The sequence below is a fragment of the Chlamydotis macqueenii genome, chromosome 8 (genome assembly GCF_036417535.1).
Source record: "Chlamydotis macqueenii isolate bChlMac1 chromosome 8, bChlMac1.mat, whole genome shotgun sequence".
In the NCBI taxonomy this organism is placed as follows: Eukaryota; Metazoa; Chordata; class Aves; order Otidiformes; family Otididae; genus Chlamydotis; species Chlamydotis macqueenii.
In genome coordinates this window covers 21,959,163-21,982,403 of record NC_141563.1, presented here as the reverse complement: position 1 = coordinate 21,982,403, position 23,241 = coordinate 21,959,163, and the positions used below count along the sequence as shown (strand labels likewise).

At 38.2% G+C, this 23,241-nt stretch overlaps 1 protein-coding gene across 1 annotated transcript in view; it reads right to left on the bottom strand.

Moving 5' to 3' along the window:
- Positions 1 to 23,241, bottom strand: part of COL24A1 (collagen type XXIV alpha 1 chain) — a 143,341-nt gene that overhangs the window by 40,693 nt on the left and 79,407 nt on the right. Inside the window, exons 25-31 of the mRNA XM_086754112.1 lie at positions 12,468 to 12,521; positions 10,998 to 11,051; positions 9,942 to 9,995; positions 9,157 to 9,210; positions 1,652 to 1,705; positions 1,320 to 1,364; positions 1,158 to 1,202 (exon numbers count right to left, since the gene is read on the bottom strand). Coding sequence (XP_086610238.1) covers positions 1,158 to 1,202; positions 1,320 to 1,364; positions 1,652 to 1,705; positions 9,157 to 9,210; positions 9,942 to 9,995; positions 10,998 to 11,051; positions 12,468 to 12,521 — 360 coding nt within the window. The remainder of the gene's footprint in view (positions 1 to 1,157; positions 1,203 to 1,319; positions 1,365 to 1,651; positions 1,706 to 9,156; positions 9,211 to 9,941; positions 9,996 to 10,997; positions 11,052 to 12,467; positions 12,522 to 23,241) is intronic.

The window sequence follows — 23,241 nt, the reverse complement described above, 5'->3', positions numbered from 1 at the left end:
AATATGTGCAGCCTTTTCTTCTGGCTAATATGCATTACCACATCACTAGCTCCTGTGGCAGGTGAGGGAGCCCTGAATAAATCCTTCCTTGGCTTCTTTTACCCCCCGTTTACCAGTTCCTCATCATTCTCCTTAGATTCATGTGCTGCTTGTGTGCACAAACTGGGCCTAAACACAATGTTATGAGTGTCCTGCCCTACAAATGGTATTTGAGATGCTCAGTAAGGTTCACAGTCCACTTTGCTTTCTGCTCAACCTGGCTCATACCGTATCTGCCTCATACTCTCTTCTAGAAACTGTAGCTGTAGAAGTATATGTAGCTGTAGAGCGGTATCTTGTACTTTGCAATAAATGTACTAATTCCCACCATTTCAACCTAATGAGGTTTTGCTTCATTCATTTATACATATATAAATACATCTAAAAGTCCTGGTGAATGAAGAAGAAATGAAAACCCATCATGTCAAAGATTAGAGGCAACAAGCTCCTAAATCTGGGCAGAAGAGAGAAGAGAAGTACAATGACAATCAACATTTTGAGAGTCTATTTCAGCACAAAATCACCACTGTTACTGCTTTGTTTCTTCTTTTCAGCTTCCTTCCTTATTGAAAACGCAATACAATTTGGACTGATTGGTAACCTTCTTTGTAAAAGAAAGCCTCAAACAGAACACGTTAGATTTTGATTGAAAGAAGCTCTAAAAGGAATATTTTTTCCTACACATGATACACATTGTACACATTTTTCTAGATTTATCCCAACATTGATAGTACACATCTACTCTAACATCTATAAAATAATTATTTTTCTATGTCACAACTACTTTCTTAAAACTACAATAAAACTAAAAGCACCAAAGCAACCTCTAGGACCCCCTTACTATGATCTCCATTTCTTCTGCTGCAATTTGCTAGCACACTGTATTCTGTGGAACATTACCCATGAAAACACTGGTCTTGTAGCAGACTAGACCGTGCTCACACTTACTCTCACTTCTGTCTCTGATTCTTTGTATGAATAAATGCAAACCATTCTGAGTTTTCCAGGAGCTCTAAAGTAAACAAATTCTCTCATTTCAAGTGTGAGACAAAGTATGAGATTTTACCTTTTTTTTTTTTTTTTTTTTTTGTAGAAGTACTAGATAATTTCATACTCACAAGTGCACCCTTATCTCCTCTTTCTCCTGGATTTCCAGCTTTACCCTAGTCAGAAGAGAAATATTGAAAGACAATGATGGCTTCAGATCATTTCCAGACACAGTTCAGAAAATAGTAGCAACTGTGTTACGGCTTACTACAAACATTGGCTCCAATACTTACAATGAGCCCAGAAGCTCCTTTCTTTCCCGGATCTCCGCTTTCTCCCTGATAAATAATCAACAATTGTGAATTCTATGTGCATTTGCTAGACAAGCTGCATAGAGTTTAAATGCTGGGTAACTACAGAAAGCACAGATTCAGGATTAGATAGGCTTATACCGTAATAAGGAAGCACCTGAAGAAGGCACAGATTTGCAAATCTCCTCCCGGATTAAATGGAAATTTATAGCTTCTGACTTGCTGGGTTGCTTTTTCGTTTATTTGTTTTCTTTTCTTATCTGTTAAGGTATATCTAAACGTTTTGTATGGTACTGAGCAATGTAAGCACTCACCTTAATGCCTTGTGTTCCTGGTTCTCCTGGAGGACCATCTAGACCTCTTGGCCCCTGAATATCAAATGAGTGATGTGGAATATTAATTATACATTATTTTTGGTTATCATCAGCTAGATGCAACATAAGCTGTAGGGGAGGGGAAACATGTTTTGTTAGCATGAAAATAAATTTTCATTGTATGTTAAGTGTGAAATAAAGCTTCAAAGAATAAAATAAGTTTCTGGCTTGCCAAAATACAAATTTAAGAAGAAAGATTTTTTTTTGAAAATATATAAAGAAAATGTTCAGGGTCTCTGTTGGAGTCATCTTGCAGGCTGATATTTTCTGCTCTCTTTTCCATTCACATTGTATGAATGCAACAGACACATATTTAGAAGAATTTAGATGAGCACTGGTCATATGGAGTGCTTGCTTTTGAGCATATCATAAATTGTATATGCAAAAATCCAGCTTGCTAGTAAGACTCTAAAATAGGCAGATAAAGTTCTTCCAGTAGTAAACGAGTCTGAGGCAAGATTAAAAGCAATTTATCATCTTGCATAGTGAACTGCTCTGTTGTTATACTAAAATGTCTCTTGTAAATGTATTTTTTTTACAACCAATAGATGAACAAAGATAACCTGTTATATCACTGAGTTACAATATAGCAAATATTTATTGCCAAAGCATTTAGAAATTGTTATGTAAGATTAGAAATCTAAATCTATTAGTATACAAACAAATGTAAAATCCTTAAAACAGATAATGAGAAAAATGGAAAATAATATTTTATCCATGCTGACATAGGAGGTTATTTCCATAATTCTAAACATCATTGTTGTTTGAGTATGGAAAATAAAATTAAAACCAGTTAGTAACAACCTAAAACCAACGACCACTTTAAAGCAAGAGCTAGATAAGTATTAAGACAGAGTGAGGCTCTTTACAGCAGCAGGTAGTGGGAGGATGAGACACAAAGCTTTCCTGGCAGCATCTGGGCTGAGCTGGCGTCAGAGGAAACAAGCACACTGCCAAAGCAGCGCCTAGGGGAAAATGATCTTCATGTTCAGACTGCATTTCTGAGTTGCAGAGAACCTTACATCTTGAGTCATGGTTTATAGTGCAGAGCATGTAATCATGACTGATTTCTAGAGAGCTGTAATACTGTTCTAAGGGTAATAACAAGGGCTTCTAAAATGACTTTTTTTGAAGTACATCTGATTATATTTAGATTACTTTCCTCTCAAAAAAAAGTCAGCACCTTCCATGCCCTCTTGAATTTTTTGAGACAAAACATTGCAGAATTCTGTTCTCTCTGACTTTGGTTTACTGATGCACATCTAAACCTCTGTCAGAACAGCTGATCTGACTGGTAACTCAGGAACAGTATGGATCCAGAATAATTTAGGCTTTTCTCCTGAAAGGGAAATCTCTCAAGAAAAGGCCTTTCCTGTGAGCTGATACATAATTACAACCCCTGGTAGAGCCAGAAATATCCCACGTGAAGCTTATCCGTCAGCATTTCAGCACTGCTGCTTCTGGCCAGCACAAGGGAATACACAGAAACCATATGAAAAGGAAAACAGTCAGGCAGGGAAAGCTGTCTGAATAGTCCGAATGCTTTTGATACCTTCATAGTTTGGGGGACAGCTTTTGTGAAGCAATCCTTGGATTAGCTTGGCCACCTTTCTTGCTTTGGTCTAAGTCAGGATTGAGTATTTACAAGCATTTTTTTAAGCTAGAGGAGAAAAGAGGCTACAGAAAAGACAGTCCATGTTGCTGCATGGCTCTTAATGAGAAAGGTCCCAAACCAAAGGCTACTGAAGTCTGCGGAAAAAATTCCTGGTGACTTCAATACACTCGGAGATCAGAATCAAAACACTAGTGCTAGTGATGTTTTCAAGAGGGATGGAGGCCTTTGTAAGAACAAGAAGATTGGGCCTCACGTTAAGCTTATGTAACTGTAAGCGTAATTATTGAATTATTATGTAGCATAATTTAAGAGAAAGCTAAGCACATTGATCAAATTTATGCCTCCATTTTTTCTGTAACCGCTATCTATAATGCACACAAAATGAGTTGTGATGAAAATTCAAGGCAGACTAAGCAGGTCGAGTCCCACAATCTGATATTCCTTTCAGGTGAAATGCCTCAAAGACCAGGAGGAGAATGGAGGGGAAGAAACCTTGAGATGGACTGAGGACAGCTCATTAAGCAGGGGGTTAGAAGAGGAGAGAAGCTGACAGACAAGCTGCAGAGGAATCTCTCCTCAACACAGGGAGGGGGGAAATTGAGAGTGTTAAGCTAGGCAACTGCAGGATACTTTCAGCTGTTTCTCAGGCTTTTTAGATACATGACCTGTCATTCATCTTTGTGCATCCTCCACAGGGCCGATCGGAGGTTAGAATATCAAGATGAAGTATTCAAGGAGGAAAAAGGTCATGTTTTGATTGTACAGATTTGTGCAATAAAGAAATGTCTTTCTAGGTTTTCTGTTCTACAATACTAATAATATTAACAGATAATTAATAATATTAACAGATAAGATCTTTGAATACTTGTGACTTCCTTTTAATCAAAAAGGGGATCATAGCCCATAGTTTGAGAAATGGTCCTATCAGCAAACTGCACAGAATTCTCAGTCTGTTACACGCATAACACACCCAAACACAGATCTCCAGTGGAGCTTGCATCGACAGTCGGATCATTAGGAAGAGAATGACAACTGATTTGATGACTAACAATCAAGTAAACTGACCATTCAAAACACCAACCTTCTACTATATAATTTTGAACTGAAAACAAAGTAACAGAAACCAACATGATGTTCAGCTTTCGGCTCTGGGCTGTGCCTGCCTTTAACCAGCCACAGAAGAGAGTGCAGGAATCCAAGGGAAAGGCAATTTAATATTATAACAAAAGTACACCATAAAAGTCCTGTAAATAGTATGGCGTGACTCATTATTGGCACAGATTAATTGGATCTGTATCTTTTCCTACTACAGCTGCTACAGAATGAGAGATACACATGATTTCCCTGCTGTTATTTAATTTAGGTTGCAACAGCGCTGAGGAGTAAGGCTGCCAAATGATTGCTACTACTTTTTTCTTTGGCATGGGTTCAGCTTTGTTTCTAAAATGGAACATATTATATTGAAAACGCTAGGATAGTAAGCTGAGAAAAAGCTCATCTAAGGAGGCAAGAAGCACCAGTTAACTCTTTTTGTTCTTTCTCATCATGTTTCCTAAATATAACGAGAGTGAAGACAACAAACACACTATGTAACTACTTCTCTCTTTCGGTGGTTGACATGGAAGAATATCAGAAAATGCCATCAATTTTAGTCTCACTTCCTTTGAACAATTAAGACAGATAAATACACTCAGTTATTGATGTATGACAAAGGACCCAACCTTCCACATGATTCCAGCTGAAGTGCATCAAGTCTCGAGCATGAGCTGAGGAAGCTCTGTGCTAGTACTTCTCTCAGTAGCACATCCCCCAAAACCCCCTTACAGTGAGATCTTCCATAGACACCTAGACAGCCTGCCTTCAGCTGGCCAGAACTCCCAGCTGTAACGGAAACTCCACTGAGCAGCTGGATACTCTCAGGCAGAATTAGGCTACTGGCTGATCTTGGATGTGAAACAGTTGCTGAACACTTCAGAATTTATGAGATGAAGGAATTCTACTCTGTAGCAGTGCAGAAGTAGAGGGTCAGCGCTCCTAGGACTTCCTGCAGATTTCAGTTTTGAAGATAGGACACGTTCTTGTCTCAGTAAACAACAAAAGGGAATTTCAATATGCTTCTATTTAACTTCTGTATGTGATCGCGGTATGCATTTTTCTGAGGCCTGCCTCATAGAACTCAGGGTTCTGATACTTCTCTTTCTGAATCCCGTGATGACAAATCCCAGGTTTCAAGGGCCTCGAGATATTTTCCTTATGTGAGATTCCACTTTGAGTCTGATATTTTGATCTTGAGAGCAGACAAAATTCTCAGTGGGTTCAGTGGGAATTTGTTTGCAGACCCTGAAGACCTGGGTCTGCTCTGAGACCCCATTCCACGAAGTATTCCCCGTCATGCTGGATGGAGGCAAAAGCATAAACCACAGCCCCAAACTGGGACTTCCACAGAGCTTGGGATGTTTGGGATTTATTTTGAGTGATCTTTAATTATAAGCAATGTACTCTGTGATGTGCTGCCAAAATCATAGAGAAAGATTCCCTCAAAGATTCCTGTCTCAGTTGGCAGAAGATGTGACACTCCTTAAATAAAAAACTATATTCTGCCTTCAAAATAGAATCTAAATTAAAATAAGTCTTTACCCCATTAAAAAAAAAATCACCAGGTAGCAGATGCTGCTGGGAGGGAGGAGAGGCTGCAGGGGAGGACTCGCGTTCATGTCAGGAGCTTGGCTCTGACTCCAGCTCTGGTGATACTGGCAGACAGACTTGGCACGAGTGAAGGATCAGAGGAGCTGGCCTTCTAGCGCACTGCATCCTATAGGCCACCAGTCAAACAAAGTCTGGTGGATGAATAGGGCCCAAGGGATTTTCCTTTTTAGATGAAGCTCAAACATTAGCATTTTACAGTGAAAATGACTGCATATGTGTATTCATCTGATGCCACTGGCTTGTGTGTTCCAATTCAGCACAGCACTTCACATATTTCAGTTTCAGACATGCTCCTACTCAAATCACAGAGAGGTAAGGCACCCATTTATTTCATTGAATCAGGCCACTGAGGAAAAAGCAGTGCCAAGCTGCTGCTACTTCTCAGCCTCACAATTGCTTTGCATTTCTGTTTTGATTTACATTTTCAAATCTGCCTGTGAAGCAAAAAGGCTGCTTTTCCCTCCACTCCTCTAAATCAAAGCAGAGATTCACACTCCTGTCAGAAGGCTGCCTTAGTTATTAACCTAGGGCTCCCAGGAGTGGACCCTCTTTCCACTGAACACATTTGTGTAAGTACCTTTTGAACACTTCAAGAGCTACTGCTCTGCTAGCCGATGCCTGGGGCTGGACGCTTCTGCTTACACCAATGCTTGGTATTTGACTGTGCTTATCAGTGGGGGCGGATTCTAGCCCTCTGCAGCTAATTAACGTTTCTCTTTGAAATTTGTTAGATACGTTGCATAAACAAATATATCTGCATTTCAGTTTTGCCTGACAAACTGGCCTCAATAAACTCATTTTTCTGGGCACTAACAGATTACGCATGTGTGACATTCAGTTCAGAAAATAAGCAGGTGATCTGTGAGATGTGGGAAGCATTTGTTATTTCTGCATGTATAATTATCAAAGTAATACTGAATATTTCTTAGGGTATACAGTTTTGTGTTTGTGGTTTTTTTTCAATAAATAAAAATAATTCATTATTAAATTAAAATGTCAATTATCAAATTAGCAAATTAATTATCCAGAAATAAATTTTTACTAACGTGTTCTTTTAAAAAGTCTTTAAAAAAACCCACATCTACTGTAAGGGAAAAATGAAGACTATTTTCAGAAGATTCTCTCTGATGATGGTGGGTACATCCTTTTCCATGAGCTGCTGAGGTGACTTCCTTAATCCTGAAAAGCCAGACTCAGACAAATCTCCTACTGACATGTACTTCAGACAAGCACAGAAAGTTCTAAGTGTGTGTGGATATATGCTCAAATCTGCTTCATCCATTTAAAGAAACTGACATCTGGGATAAATTTTACTCTATGTCTGAAACAAAACAAAACAAAACAAACAAAAAAATCCCAAACACTTGGCATTGCCAGCTGGAAACCTCTCTAATACAGGGTAACCCAGAACTACTATTGCAGACTTCTAACAGAAATGATACATTTCATATGCTACATTTGACAAATTTTTCCTACAGATTGCGCTATGAACAAAGAGGTAAATTAAAACAGGTTTCTTTTGAAGGAGCAGGAACCCATATTAAAGAAGGAAGACTTATTTGAAACATGTTAAGTTCCTTTTATGAATAATCCTGTAGTGTACTGCAAAGTTGCTAAGCATTATATATTTCCAATAAACAGAATATTCAAAATATTGTGTATTTCAAATATAATGAGTACTCAAAATGTGGTTTCAAATATACTATATTAATATTAAAAATGTAATACATGCATAAATGTTATTTTGACTATAGTAAAATATAGCTCTTTAGTCAATTTCTTATTTAATAGTTAAGCAATCATGAAAAAGTAATGTAGAAGAATATATAGTTAATAAGTTTTGTATTACAAAGTTTCCTAATCACAGTATGTTCTAATCTGAAATCTTATTTAACATGCAATGCCTGCTTCTCAAGTATCTATCTTTAACTGGAACAAAACCTCCAGATCTTACAACTTTTCAAATACTACCATGCATTTTCTTAGAACACATACGTATCACAATAACAAAGGAGGATAAAGGAAGGCTATAATTGTACTTTGATGTAGCAACAAAAGTTTCTGCTTCCTGTGATGGAAAGAAACCAACAAAATTATCTCACTGACAAGGATTCAGGGACTTTATAAAGAATGAGTGGTAAGCACTGCCCGACACTAACACAACTGTGAAGACACACTGGTCTAGTCACTGGTGTGAGCTGCACAAATCTCATAGGAAGCCTGGATATGCTGTCAAACTCTTAGGTGAGGCTGATGTTAGACAGGTGTATCTTCACTCCTGTTCTCAACAAGCTGCATAAATCCAGTTGAGAACACACTTGCTCATGCTCCAACCAAACCCATCTATGCTATGAACTGGAAGCGCTCCCTGCAGACACCTTGAGCTCAGACTGCAAAAACATGACCAAAAAAACTCTAGACTGAAAGGGCAAGTGACTGGCGGGATTTATGACGGAAAGCGTTTATGAAAACCATGTAGCCAACCATCCCCAGGTAATAAACCATACTTTCACTGATACTGATTTTATGCATTGTGATCAAATGCTTCTACAAATTGATGCGGACAGGCTCCCTCTTTGCTTATGTGGGCTTTGGATTAGTGTTTTGTATATAGTGAAAAAATGGTTCCCATTTCCCTGGTAAAAATGCATGAAATGGAAATGACAATCTAATGAGAGGTTTGAGATTCTACCATACACTATCTTCTGACTTTGCTTCCTCCTCTTTCAGAACTATGTTTGGGTGGTTTTGATTGTCTTTCCAAAGACATAAATGACATGCAGATAAAAAAAAATAGTCCTTAAAACATTGAAACGGTCCAATGGTAGTTATAAATGTCAACATTTGCATATCTACGCATATAGAAAATAAGTACAGTGGTGATTCTGGTTCTGGTCCTGCTCTCAGGTGAAATCAATGACAAAACCCTATTTAACTGTAGTGTGAGATTCATATAATTTCCTACATGGAAATACAAGTATCATCTGTCTGATTTCAGTACAAAAGACTTGAATCCAGAGGACAGAGTTCAAAGGAAGCAACTGTACATGGGTTACACGTCAGATTCATATTGGCAATATACTACTCTCTGCTTTGAATAACATGAAACAGCAATATTACTTACTCTTCTTCCTTTAGGTCCCTGTGGCCCTGGTGGTCCTCTTCTTCCTGAAGGTCCCTACATATCAAACGAACTTATTATTAATTCTCTTCTATGCACAGATTTCTGAAAATTACAAGGCTCATGCACATTGAGCAACCAATACAAATCAATCACTTTCACTCATGGTTCAAACTCAATGAATTGTGCTAGTACAATTTATCTAGAAAAATCTTAATATTCTGAATAAGAAATCATGATGTGACTGTTGGACAAATTACTTCTGTCCAACATGCCAAAATTCCTAAAGGAAACTTGTATTTCAGCAACATCATGTTAAAAAAAAAATCTAATAATTTGGGATAAAATATTCAGGTTTTGTCTGTACTAGAGACCCATAGTAGCCAAATTATAACACAATTATGCACAGCAAATTAGAATATAATTTATTTTTTATTAACAATGAAACACATAATTAACATATTTAAATTATGTTAGGCATCAATGAATTAAAAATAAAATTGTTGTGCAATTATAAACCAACCTTAAAAAAATTATATTTCCCTGCTTGTCTCAACAAAGTGATTTTTAAATGGATGAGTAAATGATAGAATTAGTTTTTCTGTTTCTCATGGATCATCTTGGCAAAGAGCAGGTGGAACAGACTTTGTGTCTGGATGGGTAAATTTTCATGACACTTTTATAGACTGCAGTACAAACCAGAAAGCCATTCTTAGCTTCAGTAAAGCAAAAAGGCAATTTGAAAATGGTACATTTTATGTCAAACCAAAGCACCACTCTATACGTACAGGTAATCCTTCTGGTCCCACAGGTCCAGGGCCTCCGGGAGGTCCTGGGTAGCCCTAGAATTGAAATAAACATAGAAAAGACAGAACAGTTCTTTGAAAATTATTATTATTATAACAACAATAATAAATCCAGTTATTTACTTGAAAAATTGGAGGTAAGTTAATAAAGCATTTAATCTTGCCAAATTTATTCCCAAAATTTTGTTTAGAGATCAGAAATTTGTTTAGATATATCAGAATAATCATTAAAGCAACCTAAGAAGTTTTCCCACACACAGGCACTAGCTGACAGGGATTTACTGAAACAAAAGCTGCCGAGTTCTAAATGAATTTAAAAATCCTCACACCATGCTGTGACAGTGCAAACAGAAAGCATACACATTCTGGTGTGGGCAGGACTGGCCAAAGCAAAATATGTTCTCTACACATTCTGGAGCCACCATAGTGCTCGCTAGCAAACACACAACCAAACCTAACCACTCATCCTTGAGAACTTCAACATGAATGCGACAATGGGCACATGTGTATAGCTTTTCACTTCTGTGCCCCAACAACCTACTTAATGACAGCAGCCTCTAGATTGTCCACTGCTGCATGAAACGTTGCATCCTGATTTAGGACAAGTGGTGTCAGGAAGCCTGCCCTCCCAGAGTGGCGCCCAGGGGCTGTGTGGGTAGAGCTGTGCAGAAGAATTAGAGGTGATGCTGGCTACCAGTCTATCAGAATAAACTGTGTTAAACCACTCTACACAGGAGATCGTTCATTTACTTTCCCTCCTTTATTTATGTTTCCTTTCAACTAATTGTGTTTAATTTTTTATGTAAGTTTGCTTAGAGTCATTTTTCAAAAATGCAGTTGCTCCACTGCCTCACTCAGTAGATCACTTTGCAATGTCACTTCCACAGAGGCGATAAAGCTGCTAAATGAAAACCCCTAGGAACAACTTTTTTCCATAAAGCTTGCACCGTCGGAAGAGTGAGAATTTATTACTGCTTTGGAAAGTAAAGCGTCTTTGTAAGTAAGGTAATTATAGATTGTATGTTATTTGTGACTTACCATGACACCTTTCTCTCCGGGAGGACCTACTGGTCCTGGACTGCCTCGCTCTCCCTTTAACAAAAAATGAAAATAAGATTGAGTGCTTTTTCCCTGACTCCTTCCACATCCTTCGAGCCAGGGATATCTGCCCAATGAGGCTGACCTGCAACAACAATACCACAGCAATCCAAGAGGTCTTTCCTGAAGGTTGTAGCCCATAGTCTACAAGAGACTTGAGTGCTAAAGGGAACAACTTTTTGCAGTGCATAACACTATTAGTTCATGGACTATCCTTCAGAAACAGTGCAGACACCTTTTTTCACTTTTGTCTAATTTCTGCACTCCTCCCTCCTACAAGCATACCCATATTTTGAAAAGATGATAAAACTTAATTTCTCTGTCTTCCCTTTTCCTAGAAGACTGAAGAAAAAATTTCGTACTACAGTCTTTGTGAACTGCAGCTAGCAGATCCCTTCTTTCAACGACAACAATTATTGTACCATGAAGCAGCTTGCTTCCATTTGCTAATAGATTAATTAGTTTTTTACTGCATTTTCCCTCCAAGCTAAACTAGCAGCAGTATCTCAAGGTAATCTTTCTTTGAGCCAAGTGTACTTACAAAGAATAAGAACTCTTTGACACTGAATTCTAAGATGATATTATGATTAAAACCATAGGATACTTATTTAAATTTTAGTTTGAACAAGCAGTGCTTTCTACTGATACAGTTCCTTTTATACATTACATAAATTATAATCAGATTTTCATTTAAGTCCTAACACATTATTAAAACTTCCACGAAAAAATATCTAAATAGCAGCCACCAGTCTAGGTGAAATAATTCAGCCCTGCAGGGAATAAATATAAATGGTGCTGGATCATTCTGACAAACAATTACATGTTTATTATAATTGAAGCTGACATGCTGTCCAGTAATAGTTTCCTGTTTTTCAGTTTTAAAATACTTCATCTAAATAAAACCATGTCAAATATGCTTAAGCTATTTATACTGTTCCAGTCACATTACATCTGCCAAACTTCGCGTTCATAAACACAACTGTTACTGCACAGCAGACAAAACTAACAACATTGTCTTCTTTACTCAGTTAATACATACAGCCAAACTTAACCTTTCTGCTTTTGTCTCTTCATTAGGTAGCAGTGCATAACCAGTGACTACTGTATAAAACAAGTATAATTTTTATCAGTTTCTGTGAATCAATAGCAGTGGATAGTAAAGTGCCATAATATGAACAAGGTATCAAATCCATCAGCTCTAAATTAATTGCCAAGTAAAATCAAGGATACCAGATGCATACCTCAAATAACAGCATTTAGGTTGCCATTTAATACATCCCTGTGCTCTGAGATAGCTACACAAATACGGGCTTTGTCAGTGGTCAGTAAACAATCTCTCACCAATATTTTATCACCTCGGGGTTTTCAAAGCTGATTTTTGCTGCTGAGTAGTCAGAGACATTATTATACCTTTTCACCAAGGCTTCCAGATGGCCCAGTTTCTCCAGGTAAGCCAGCTGATCCCTGTACAAAAAGTAAGCAGACTTTTATTAGTACAATGTCCATACTAGTTCATGGTTGGCAGCAACCTGGCAGCAGAGCCTGGCACATTTCTTCATCCTGGAGAACCACTGCTCTATTTGTGTAAGTGCTCCTGTGGGGAAGCGGGGACCGCACAAGCTAACCTGGCTTACAATCTGAGCGGGAGGATCACTGCATCTAGACACAGCAACAGGAAATGGCTACTGCTCGGAAAGAAATTACATTAATTTAACCATCGTACTGTGCTACCACCTAAGGTCTGCCACTGGGCTCAGTTTTGCAGTGCTAGAAGCTTTACAAACATACAATTAAAGGTGATAATTGCTCTGCTAGCCCTTCAGTCTAACCACAAATTTCAAGGGGAATAAATTCAGTGGAACAAAGTAGAAGCCAGTCAAAACAAAAATTATACTGGATCAGGTGTTGTCAGAATTTCCCTTTTAAGTGTTGTAGCCCCAAATACCTTTGAAGTCAGGAGAAAAAAAAATAAAATCACTTTCTCCTGAGGCTCTCCAGCAAATTTCCACTGGATAGAACAAGTACTACCATATGGAATGGGAAACATGAGAGGAAGTACTTTTTAAAAGCTTATTTCTAAGTGATTGCAATACCCCCTTTGTTATGAAATGAAAAGAAAAAAAATAATTATAGTGCAAGGCCCCAATTCAGAAAAGTATGAAACTGAGCTTGGGGAAAAAAAAAAAAAAAAAAAAAGCAATAGGTGCCCAGAGTACATCGCACTCATGAAAGATGTCAGAAATTTGGAAGCTTCTAGTAGTGACATAATACACAAGTGTACCACGCCTGCAACACTTCAAAAACCAAAAATTATTTGCACTTAAAAAAATGCAAATAAAATGGCAATCCACACATTGGCATTATCATCTCTACATGTGTAGGAATATACTAGCTTAAACAGCACTACACTGGCACTTAAGTGAGATTTTTTTTTTAAAAAAGCACTACTTCTGAGCTCATTAGACAGCTCACATTCCTTTTAAGAGTCTAGTAGTAGTATATTCCACAGAAGTAACGTCATAGCAGAAAGACAACATTCCAGTCTGAGATTTCTGCCCTTGTTGAAAAAAAAAACCAAACCAAAACCACCAAACTTTTTTCAGCTTTTACCTGTATAATTTCAATAGAGGTCAGCCTCAAGTACTTTAACATAACAGCTGCAAAGTAACTATGCCTTTATGATGGCTTCTTATTTTCTTGAACTGCTAGCCCCTCTAGAAAACTCATAGTTTAAATATATTGCAATAAGCCATTGATACAGTTGCCTTTGAAGCTGACAATATTGGCACAAACTACTTTCTGGAAGGAGATAAAGACATAAACAGGCATCTCCACGGCTACTGGCCTGATGTATTATGTGTGAGAACTTGTGTATTATATGTCAGACCTGAGACGTCTCTTGGCAGCAGCCAAAGATTCATCCTGGCGATACTGGCGCTAAGGCGATGCCCAGACGTCACTGGCAGGAATGAGGGACTGTCATGACGAACTCTGAGAATGAGAACTCCCACTGCTAGCAGTCATGGCCAACAGTGGGCCTCAGCACCAGGCAGAAATCTGAGACAAAGAATTACCCTGTACTCTTGCTCATCAAGATAAGGGGCGCAGAGGTACGGTTTCAAAAGGCTGAAGACTTTGATTCTCTTACTCCAGAAAGGACAGAAGACGTAACTAGAGCCAAGATGTAACTTAGACCTATTCTCCTTCCACAGAGACACGATCTCCCAGCCAATGCCACACTGTTCAAATGTCTGAAGATGCTGATTAGAAAGATGGGTAGCTGTGCCTTGCACAAGCAGTGAACCATTTACTATACAGCCCCTGACCAAGTCTCCTTTTCAGTTTAACAGTGTTGTCTTTCTTAGTTGCTCTGGTCTGAAAGAGAAGGAATGACTAGAAACGCAATGACTGCGATTGTGCTGGGTTGTATTACCCAGCACATTGGACGTAGCCTACAACACCTTCCAGCGCCAGGACAAAAGTCGGCTGTTAAGTAGCAAGTTTCCTAGACACTGGATATTCCTCAGAAGAAGGCAGTTAAGTAAAGAAAATTTACAGTAAAAATGCTAAAAGAAAAAAGTGGATTTTTGCTGATACAAAACATGGAAAAAAAACCCCTCTGTATGACTGGAAGTGGATATGTATGGAAAGCAAAAAAATAGTCAAGATGACAAGAAGAATTGAAGCCAGTGAAATGGCAAAGGCAATAGGGACTTTGAGAGAAATGAAGGGGAAAGTAGTTCACGACAGGTTAACTAAATCCTTTTCCATTCCTCCATCCAACAGTGTCTGAGACTGAGATAAAGCTACGGCAGGTATGTGTAGAGGCAAGAGTGTTAAAAACCAACTCACTTAGGAATATAATTTTGGTCATTAAAACAATTAGTAGCATACAGTGAAGAGAAAGTGCTATCAGAGAGCAAAACATTCTTTTTTTTTTTCCATCAATATATTAGCCATAAAGTGCTGTTTTCCCTATGGACTTTCTTAAAGATGACATGGCTCCTTAAACCACAGATTTAGGTTGGTTTATTATAGAGACCAGCCACTAGGACTGGACTGAGGTTTTAACTCTCTCTCCTTCTTATGTAAGAGGATGAACACAGGTTTATTGAGTCAGTGTCTTCCAGCATCCCTTCAATCCTTTGGGCAGCAGTGGTGGATTCCAGAAATCAAATTGAATGTACTAGGCAACAGAAAAGTAAAGCAAAAACCTCTGAAATGGAAAAAAAAAAAAAAGCTTTTAAACCTTATTAAAAAAACAGTAATAAACTTTCATTTACAAGAATTTGTGTAAAACCCTCCAATGACAATAACAGCATTTTAGAAACAGAAGCATTTGCTCTTGACAGGAGCATTTTTGTGGAAAATGAATCAGAGACCAGATCTCACAACTAACATATGCCCAAGAATGACCCAAACCCAAACACCTTGCCAGAGCATATGCTCCATGTTAGAAACTGGACTGTAGCTGAATAATTCAAAACACATTGTATACTTAACGCAAATCCAAATATGGAGTAATCCACTGAGAAGCTGGTAGTGAGAAATGAACATTCAGCTGGTTCCAAACATTCCTGTGGAAGCAGTTACCTGTCAGGTTGTACGCTAACACGTTCTTCTGTGTTAACTGAAAATTTTACAATCCGATGTTATTTCCAATTCAGCATTTTCAAACCTTTTTATTCAATGCCATTTAATGAGATGACACAAGTAATTTCAAAGTTTGATCTTGCCACATTAATGTATTTTTATGAACTTTTTTTTAAATTTCCAATTGTTTTTCGTTAAAATTTGTCCTGAATCTGTGCTGAATCACTTCACTTCAGATCCAGCATTGAGCAATATCATAACCTCTGCTTGCTCATTAAGATTCCCACTTAAGCATTTCTTTAAGACCCCATCAGCATCAAACTTCATGAAGGACTTTATACATTTTGGCATAGTACTAAAAAAACCCAAAATGAGCTAACATTGATGTTTGATTTTAACAGATCAAAATTTCCTTGAGGATCCTTGAAGATTCAAGCCAATTACGTATGTTAAAAAAAGAACTAAGGGTGCGGGACAGGAGGAGGAAGGAAAGCAGATGCTCTAACAATTACCTTCTACTATTTCATACCTCTACAACTCATAATATTACAAAAATGAAGTTCTAAGAAATAAATATTAATCTAAGCTCAGTTTTGCTAGCTAACATAATGATATTTAAAGACTTTTTTTTTTTTTTTTTAAACAATCCATCTAGACCCTGTTATCATAGGCACTAACATGTGCATGCATGCTTCTAACAGACATGACCCAGATCAGACCTGGGCACAAATTAGGAAGAAAGCATGATGCAAGGTTTACACTGGCTGCTATTTGGGCTTCATATCATCTGCAGTAGAACAAAAGGTACCTGATCTGCGAGAAAGGTGGTGTCACGGACAGCTGGTACCTGCTCTGGAATAAAAAACCCTGCTAGTCACAGATTTCTGGGTGAATTTGTATTAGATCAGTGCTTTGGTGTGACTACTTTTGATCTGACCAAAAATAGTATATTGCTGAACCACAGACAGGCTTTGAAAACAAAAACTTTCAGTAGAGTCTTTGTGCAGAATATTTGCTTACTACTGTACCAGTATCAGGTATGAACGGAATGGAGCAGCTGTTAGTATCCCGCACTTAGAGATAAAAGGAACCTGAAGTTTTAAAGAAAGCCCCATCTTCAGACTGCTGGGAAACAACATCAATTTTGGAGGATGTACTTTCTCACAGGAAGGACAAAATCTAGTAATATGGGCTATTTGAAAGGCTAAATAAAGACTATAAAGTAAACTGATACCAGCTTACTTACAGTTTACTGCCAGTTCAATTACTGCATTAGTTACTTTCGAATCCCTTAGTGACCAATACTACATTTGCCCTCTAATGGCACTTTAGTTTGAATTATCAAAATGCAAGAGTAGACTAGAAAATGGCCCCACGTCAGATCTTGGCATCTGAGGAGCTGATAGCTGTGCAAACTGCTGTATGTATGCCACACAGCGGATCCAGGCTTTTGGTTATGTGGTTCTTTTTTATTATTCAAGCTGGTGGTTCCACCTCTAAATTTTAGAAACTATCTCCTACCTTATAACCACAGTACTAAAAATGTTATGAAGTGACCATAAGATCTGTAGCTGCTTTACCCAGGATTACGTTGGGAGGGATGATATTTGAAAGGCAGGTACTATTTTGTTCTTTTTGACACTGAGGTCTGGCCATCTGCTTCCCTGGCATTTTCTGGCTGTTGAGAAAGTTACTTGATAGTAAACGAGAGGCGACAATCTGAGTGAGAATTTAAGCTTGGTTACTGCCAGTGGAGGAGGTGCCTGAAAGCACAGATGACCATATTTGTACCTCTCTGCTGATGTTTCATTCAATTTTTAAAGGACTCAAAACTGCAACTGGCAAAATGTACTGTCAGCATTGCTTAAACTACTGCAGTTTTAGAAAAGAAATAAATGGGTTAGATTTTGCTTCCAGTAACTCTTGTGTAAGGTAGGGTAATTCTGTTTGATAGCGTTAGGCAGAGAAACACTTGCATTTAAAGGAAGCTACCTTATGAAGTGGCAGCGGGATGTGCCCACTGGCAAAACTCTGGAAGCCAAACTGCAGATGCCATGTGCAGATGCTATTCCTCTCTATTTTTCTTTCCAAACCACTACAGTACACGAAATAGGCCAGTTAAATTCAGAAAGACAGTAAAAGAGAAACAGTGAACAGACTGGATGTGTGCCAATACCTATACCATTATTGAATATGTATAATGCATGCTGGAACAACTTATCCTTGATTATTGATAAAATAGCCTTAAATATTTTTCTCATATTTCAGTGCTGCAAAATCACTTGGGCATGCAAATAAGTATGGATATAAGGCTACAGATGGGGTGGTGGGAAAACAACATCACAGATGCTAAATAACTACTACACAGGTAGCATCTGACTCCCTGGAAAGGCTAATTTCCTCTCTTGGTCAGGGAAAGAGCAGAGGACTGGTACACTTTTCTGATGATCTACTAGATCTGCAAGGATTCCATTTGTATGTGAATCTTTTAAATGACTGCAAGAAAAAGGCAGCCTGAGGTCAGCAGTACAGTGGCAGTCAGGGCACAGTTCACTAGCTCGGAAGGATACTGCATTTTACACAGTCTGTTTGCCATAAGCAGCTTAGAAATGACACGAAGTGAGTTAGGTGACAAAACCCCATCCAAACCTGAAGTATTTTCACTTTTCAAGTGACAATCAGAATAATGACATTTATAGAAGTTCTTGGTTTTAATTGTCAAGTTCACACTGGTAGCTTTTTGTAATCTGTACAAAGGAAAAAAAATTCTTCTGAACGTAGATATTACTTCCGAGAGTCTTATCTCAGCTAAACTGAACTGGGATAAAAGTTAATTACATTTGTGCATCTAAGTAGTGGTCTTTTTCCTTCGGTAACAAATCTCACATGGAACAGATTATCCTTCTCTTTGACTGCTCTCAATGATGTAGGGAGTGTTGACTTATTTAAGGTGTTAGTCCGAACCTGCAAAACTATAAAGGGTGTGGGGCTGTTGGTATTCTGTAGGGTAGCATTGCAGCTAAAACTAGCTTATGAAGAGCACTACTAGCAAGAGGTCCTTCAAGAAAAATAAGCAACAGCTTGAAAAAGCTGACTTCTAGATATTGTAATCTGTTTCCCTACTGTCTCTGAGAGAAAGACCTAGCAGCAATGATAGTATATCAGTTCATCTAGGGCAAAAACAAGAAGTACAACATAGACACAGAAGCATCGTTATTATCATTCACCATAAGATCTTCATAGAACTTACATTAATCTGTATCCAATAGGTTTCTGAAAGCAGCTGAACTAGTTCCTTCTTCTGAAGCATTCACCAGTCTTTGGACAAAAATGTTTTCCTCAATTGACTTTTCTTTTGGCCTATGGCTTACAATTCTCATTTGCATATCCCCAGAGCCCAGACTTTTCATGATAGTTCAAAGAACTCCTTCTATTGAGCCTCCTGAAAATATCAGTTAAAGCCCATTTAATATTTTCCTCAAGTAAAAGGAATTGTAGTTTCCATTCTCCACAAATGAAGCATCCCTAGTGCCTAATCCAGCTGATTTTTTTTACCTCTGCAGATGTGGTAATTACTTTATGGGAATTATTCTCAAAAACAACTCAACTCCTAGGCACATGGCCTAACTGCAGTGTTTTCTTGGCTCCCCACAGACTCTCACAGGCTGACCATTTTCAGCCTGCTGTGGAGCTGCCATTGACAGCCTGAATATCACTTTTTTCTTTGCTGGACTGCAACTTTCTATTCTTTTTAGCTTTTTCTGGATGGTGGGAAGCACTTCTCATTTCAGCTTGGTTTCTCTTCTGCTGATTCAAAAACTATTTGCAACTGGGCAGACTTGCTGACATGTAACTTTTCCAGGTCTTTAAAGATTATTTTTCCAGGATTCGTGTTCACGAACTGTGCTTATTTTAGTTTGTCCTTTTGACACCAGTTATACATGCTGGAGCTGCCAGCTCTATCCCTGTACTCTGTCTCAACATACGTACAAATATCAGTGATTTCTAATTCAGACATGTATGGGTCAAGGGTTGAATTTCTGTAATAGAGCTGGCAAGGAGACAGTGGAGCTAAGTTGCACTTAGTTATTCAGCATCTGATCTAAGCATACAAAATCCAGGTGCACATGTCAGCAAAGTGCTATTTTCCTCCCCTAAATGTAAGGGCAATTTTCTTACTAGCTGAAGTAGTTGTTTCCTTTGGCATGACTTCCAAAGGATTTTGTATCATCAGCAGTGTAAATTTGCTCTGCCTGCTGTCCCTTGCTTCTCACGATCTTAACCAATGCCTCTTCAACTGGACCTGACAGTCCTGTAGTTAACTGAGATCTTGCAGCAAAGGATAGTTGCTGGGTCCTACTGAAGCTTTGGGCTCTGCTGAGCCAAGCAGCACCACCTGAACCTGCCCACCTTCCCTCTAAACAAGGCATATGCTGTAGCCAGAGAAAGTTTTTGTGGAGGACTGTTAAGGAATAGCGTCTGAAGTTTCATCTTGGGCACATTCCTGATCTAGTATTAAGATGTGTGTCATTTTAAGCTTATGAGCACAGTGAACATTTTATAAATTTAGTCTACTCAGTTTCTGAACTGGACAAGCATCCAGAAATACTTTGGCAGAAATGTGCTCCGAGGAGTCAGCAGCTTCATGTGACCTAAGAAGTGTTGGATGATATGGCTTCTAGCCTATTGACAAAGCTGTATTTCAGCACATATCCCATCTTACTGGACTGAATAACCAAGTCCAATTTCCTTCTGTTGAAACTTCCCTTCTTGTGCACAGTTGCCATCTGCATTTTTCTAAGCAGATATTAAGCAGCACTTGACCTGGAAAGCTGTTACAGAAAAGCAATGACTATTTTGGCATCTCAGGCAGCAGTAACAGATGTATTAGTCAAAGACAGAAGATGGATGATACTAGGAAAAGTTAAAAAATGGAAAGAAACAGAAGAAAAATATTGGTGCAACCCTTTGGTATCAATAGCAGCCATGCACATGTGCTTCATGTTATAATTTGCTACGAATTCAACATTTACAGGATTTATTATTGCAAAATTGCTTCTTTTGACAGCTTATCCCAGAAATGCACTAGTTTTCTTCTGGAGAACTGGAATACTATGATGGATTCCCCATTGCTAAAAAAACCAGTATTGTATATTTCAAACATGGGCTTAAAAGTATGCATCATATTCTGTAATTTGAAAAACTCACTCAATAAAGATCATGAATAAACAACAAATAATAGATAAGTAAAAAAAGGGGGAGAGGAGGGGAGGAGTGCAGAAGGAAGAAACCATACACACAGAATTTTATTAGACATTAGGCTTCCTGTAAAATTTTTAGAAATTTATTTTTCCCTTTGCCTTTACTATTAAATAAGTTATATGGTAATTGCACATTGTTTAGTGCTATTTGAACAAATCGTCTTTGTATTTGGTGTCACCAAGCATCTAGTAACACAAACTTCACAAGGCATCGGTAAGGACAGATTCTTTATTCCATAACTTCTTTTGGGCTCCCTCTCAAAATCTGTAACAGCAGCTAGCAGCATTTGTACTTTGCTCTTGTACTTAGTCTTTTGTTTTTCAAACTCTGGGGTTTTTTTGTGTGTGTGGTATGTTTGGTTCCAGAGATGTCTTGGGATCATCATGTATGCCACCAGAGATAATACTCAATGGCAGGAAGTGGATTTATCTGTGATTAAGAAGTTTGTATGCTCTCTGCACACCAAGAAAAATCACTTTTTATGAACAGAAGCTTGTGAGAAGCTGGAAGTAAAAATTGCATCCAAAGTGTACAAAAGTGAGTATTTTGCATTAGGACTCACATCTGGAAAACCATTTTCCGCCTATGAGAAAAACTATCCTTTTCCTGCTAGTACTTTTTAATTTACCTAGGAAAAGCTTAACTGTTACAGATTACAGTGGTGAATAAAGCAGAGGGAAGGGATTTTGAAAAGTCTTCCTGTGAGGTCTGCTGAGTGTGTTTGAAAGGCTGTCTCCTGCTCTTGGTGTTTTATGTACTACTATTAATGTAGAGACTTCAGATTGAGCTTAGCTTTGTTTTATATTGAGGATTTTGGTGCATGTGGGAATGAAACACAGAGTAAGTGCTATCAGTTTTCCCTAATGTGTTACAGGCTGAAAACCAGAATTCATATGCAATAAAAGCTTAATTTTTCCTGCTATTGGGGAAATTAAAAAAAAGAAAAGGCAAGTGTAAAGCTGGCAGAGAAATGCTGGACAGGAGATTATATTAGTGCATCCCAGTACAGAGTCATTCCAGCACTCCTCCATAAAAGCAACGTGGTGTTACGATGTTCCATCTGTTCTCCTCTACCATGACATCCTCATTCTCCAGTATCCATCCACGTTTGCCCTAATCATCCAGCAATATAAAAAAACCTTGTATTTTCCAAATGGTATCATAAGGAAAGGAAACTATTGATTTTCAGCTCTGATTACAACCTAACAAAATGAAGGTTTTGCTATGTATAAACTGCTGAACAAAGCTACAGATCAAGCTGCTGCTAAGTATACTCACTATGTTTAGAGATATGCTGTCTGACATTCAAGTAGACCTTACGGCATTCTATGGCACTATCGGTTCCTGTCTAAGCAGATACTTTTAACTGACTGAGAATCCAGCTTCTCAGTCCCGTTTCCAGAAGCACAGTCTTCAGAGTGCACAGAGGAGCTGGACTTGACTTACAAGCAGTTTGGAAAATTTCAGCAGTAACGAACCATTTGATGAGCTGTCTGGGGTACGTCTGCTGGGTATTTTGCAGACAACGGGGAGCTCACTCCAATTGCCGTCAAAGTTGAACAGAGTTTATATAAGTAGTACAGCACTGAGCCCAAACCAGTGTATGGTATGTCTCCTCGGTGTACATGAACTTAGGAAATAAAATCAAGTTGGTCACGTTCTACCCAACATCTGGGTAACTCAAGCATCAGTCAAAAAGCTCACACCTGCTCATAACTCCCAGACAAAAGTTAAAAATACAAAAGGGCAGGAGATGAAATTATGCAGAGAGAATTGCAAGGCAGTATGTTTAAGTGATAATTATAAACTAAAAAAGTGCCTACAATGGAAGAACTGGGAAAGATAATGACTTAAAAAGAAGGATTGGAGACTGTGGATCTCAAACTGAATAACAGCATGCTATCTCAAAAGTGGACATGTATATGCAAGAATGTGGCTTTTAAGAAGCATTTTTTTCCCCTCTCTCAGCAGTGTGAACAGTTTGAGCAGTAAGCTAGAGTCAAAGATGTTTGGATGAATTGCAAACAGTCTACAGGAGACTAAGAACGTGACTTAAATTATCTAGAGAATATGAAAGACTAAGTGAATTGGGACTTTAGCCTGAAAAGGAAGAATGAAGAAGGCACACAGTAACAACTATAATTTGTAAAATGCTGTTTCCAGCAGAAGGGAGTCAGGTTACACAATTGGAAGAACTTTTAAAAATAAAGATAGAGAAGTCCTGAGCTGCCTGCAGGTCATGGAGCTTTTGTTCTTGGAGCTTTTTAATAACTCTTTAGCCAAATGTTTGTCAGGAGTGATATAAAGATAACGGATCCTGCCTAGGCAG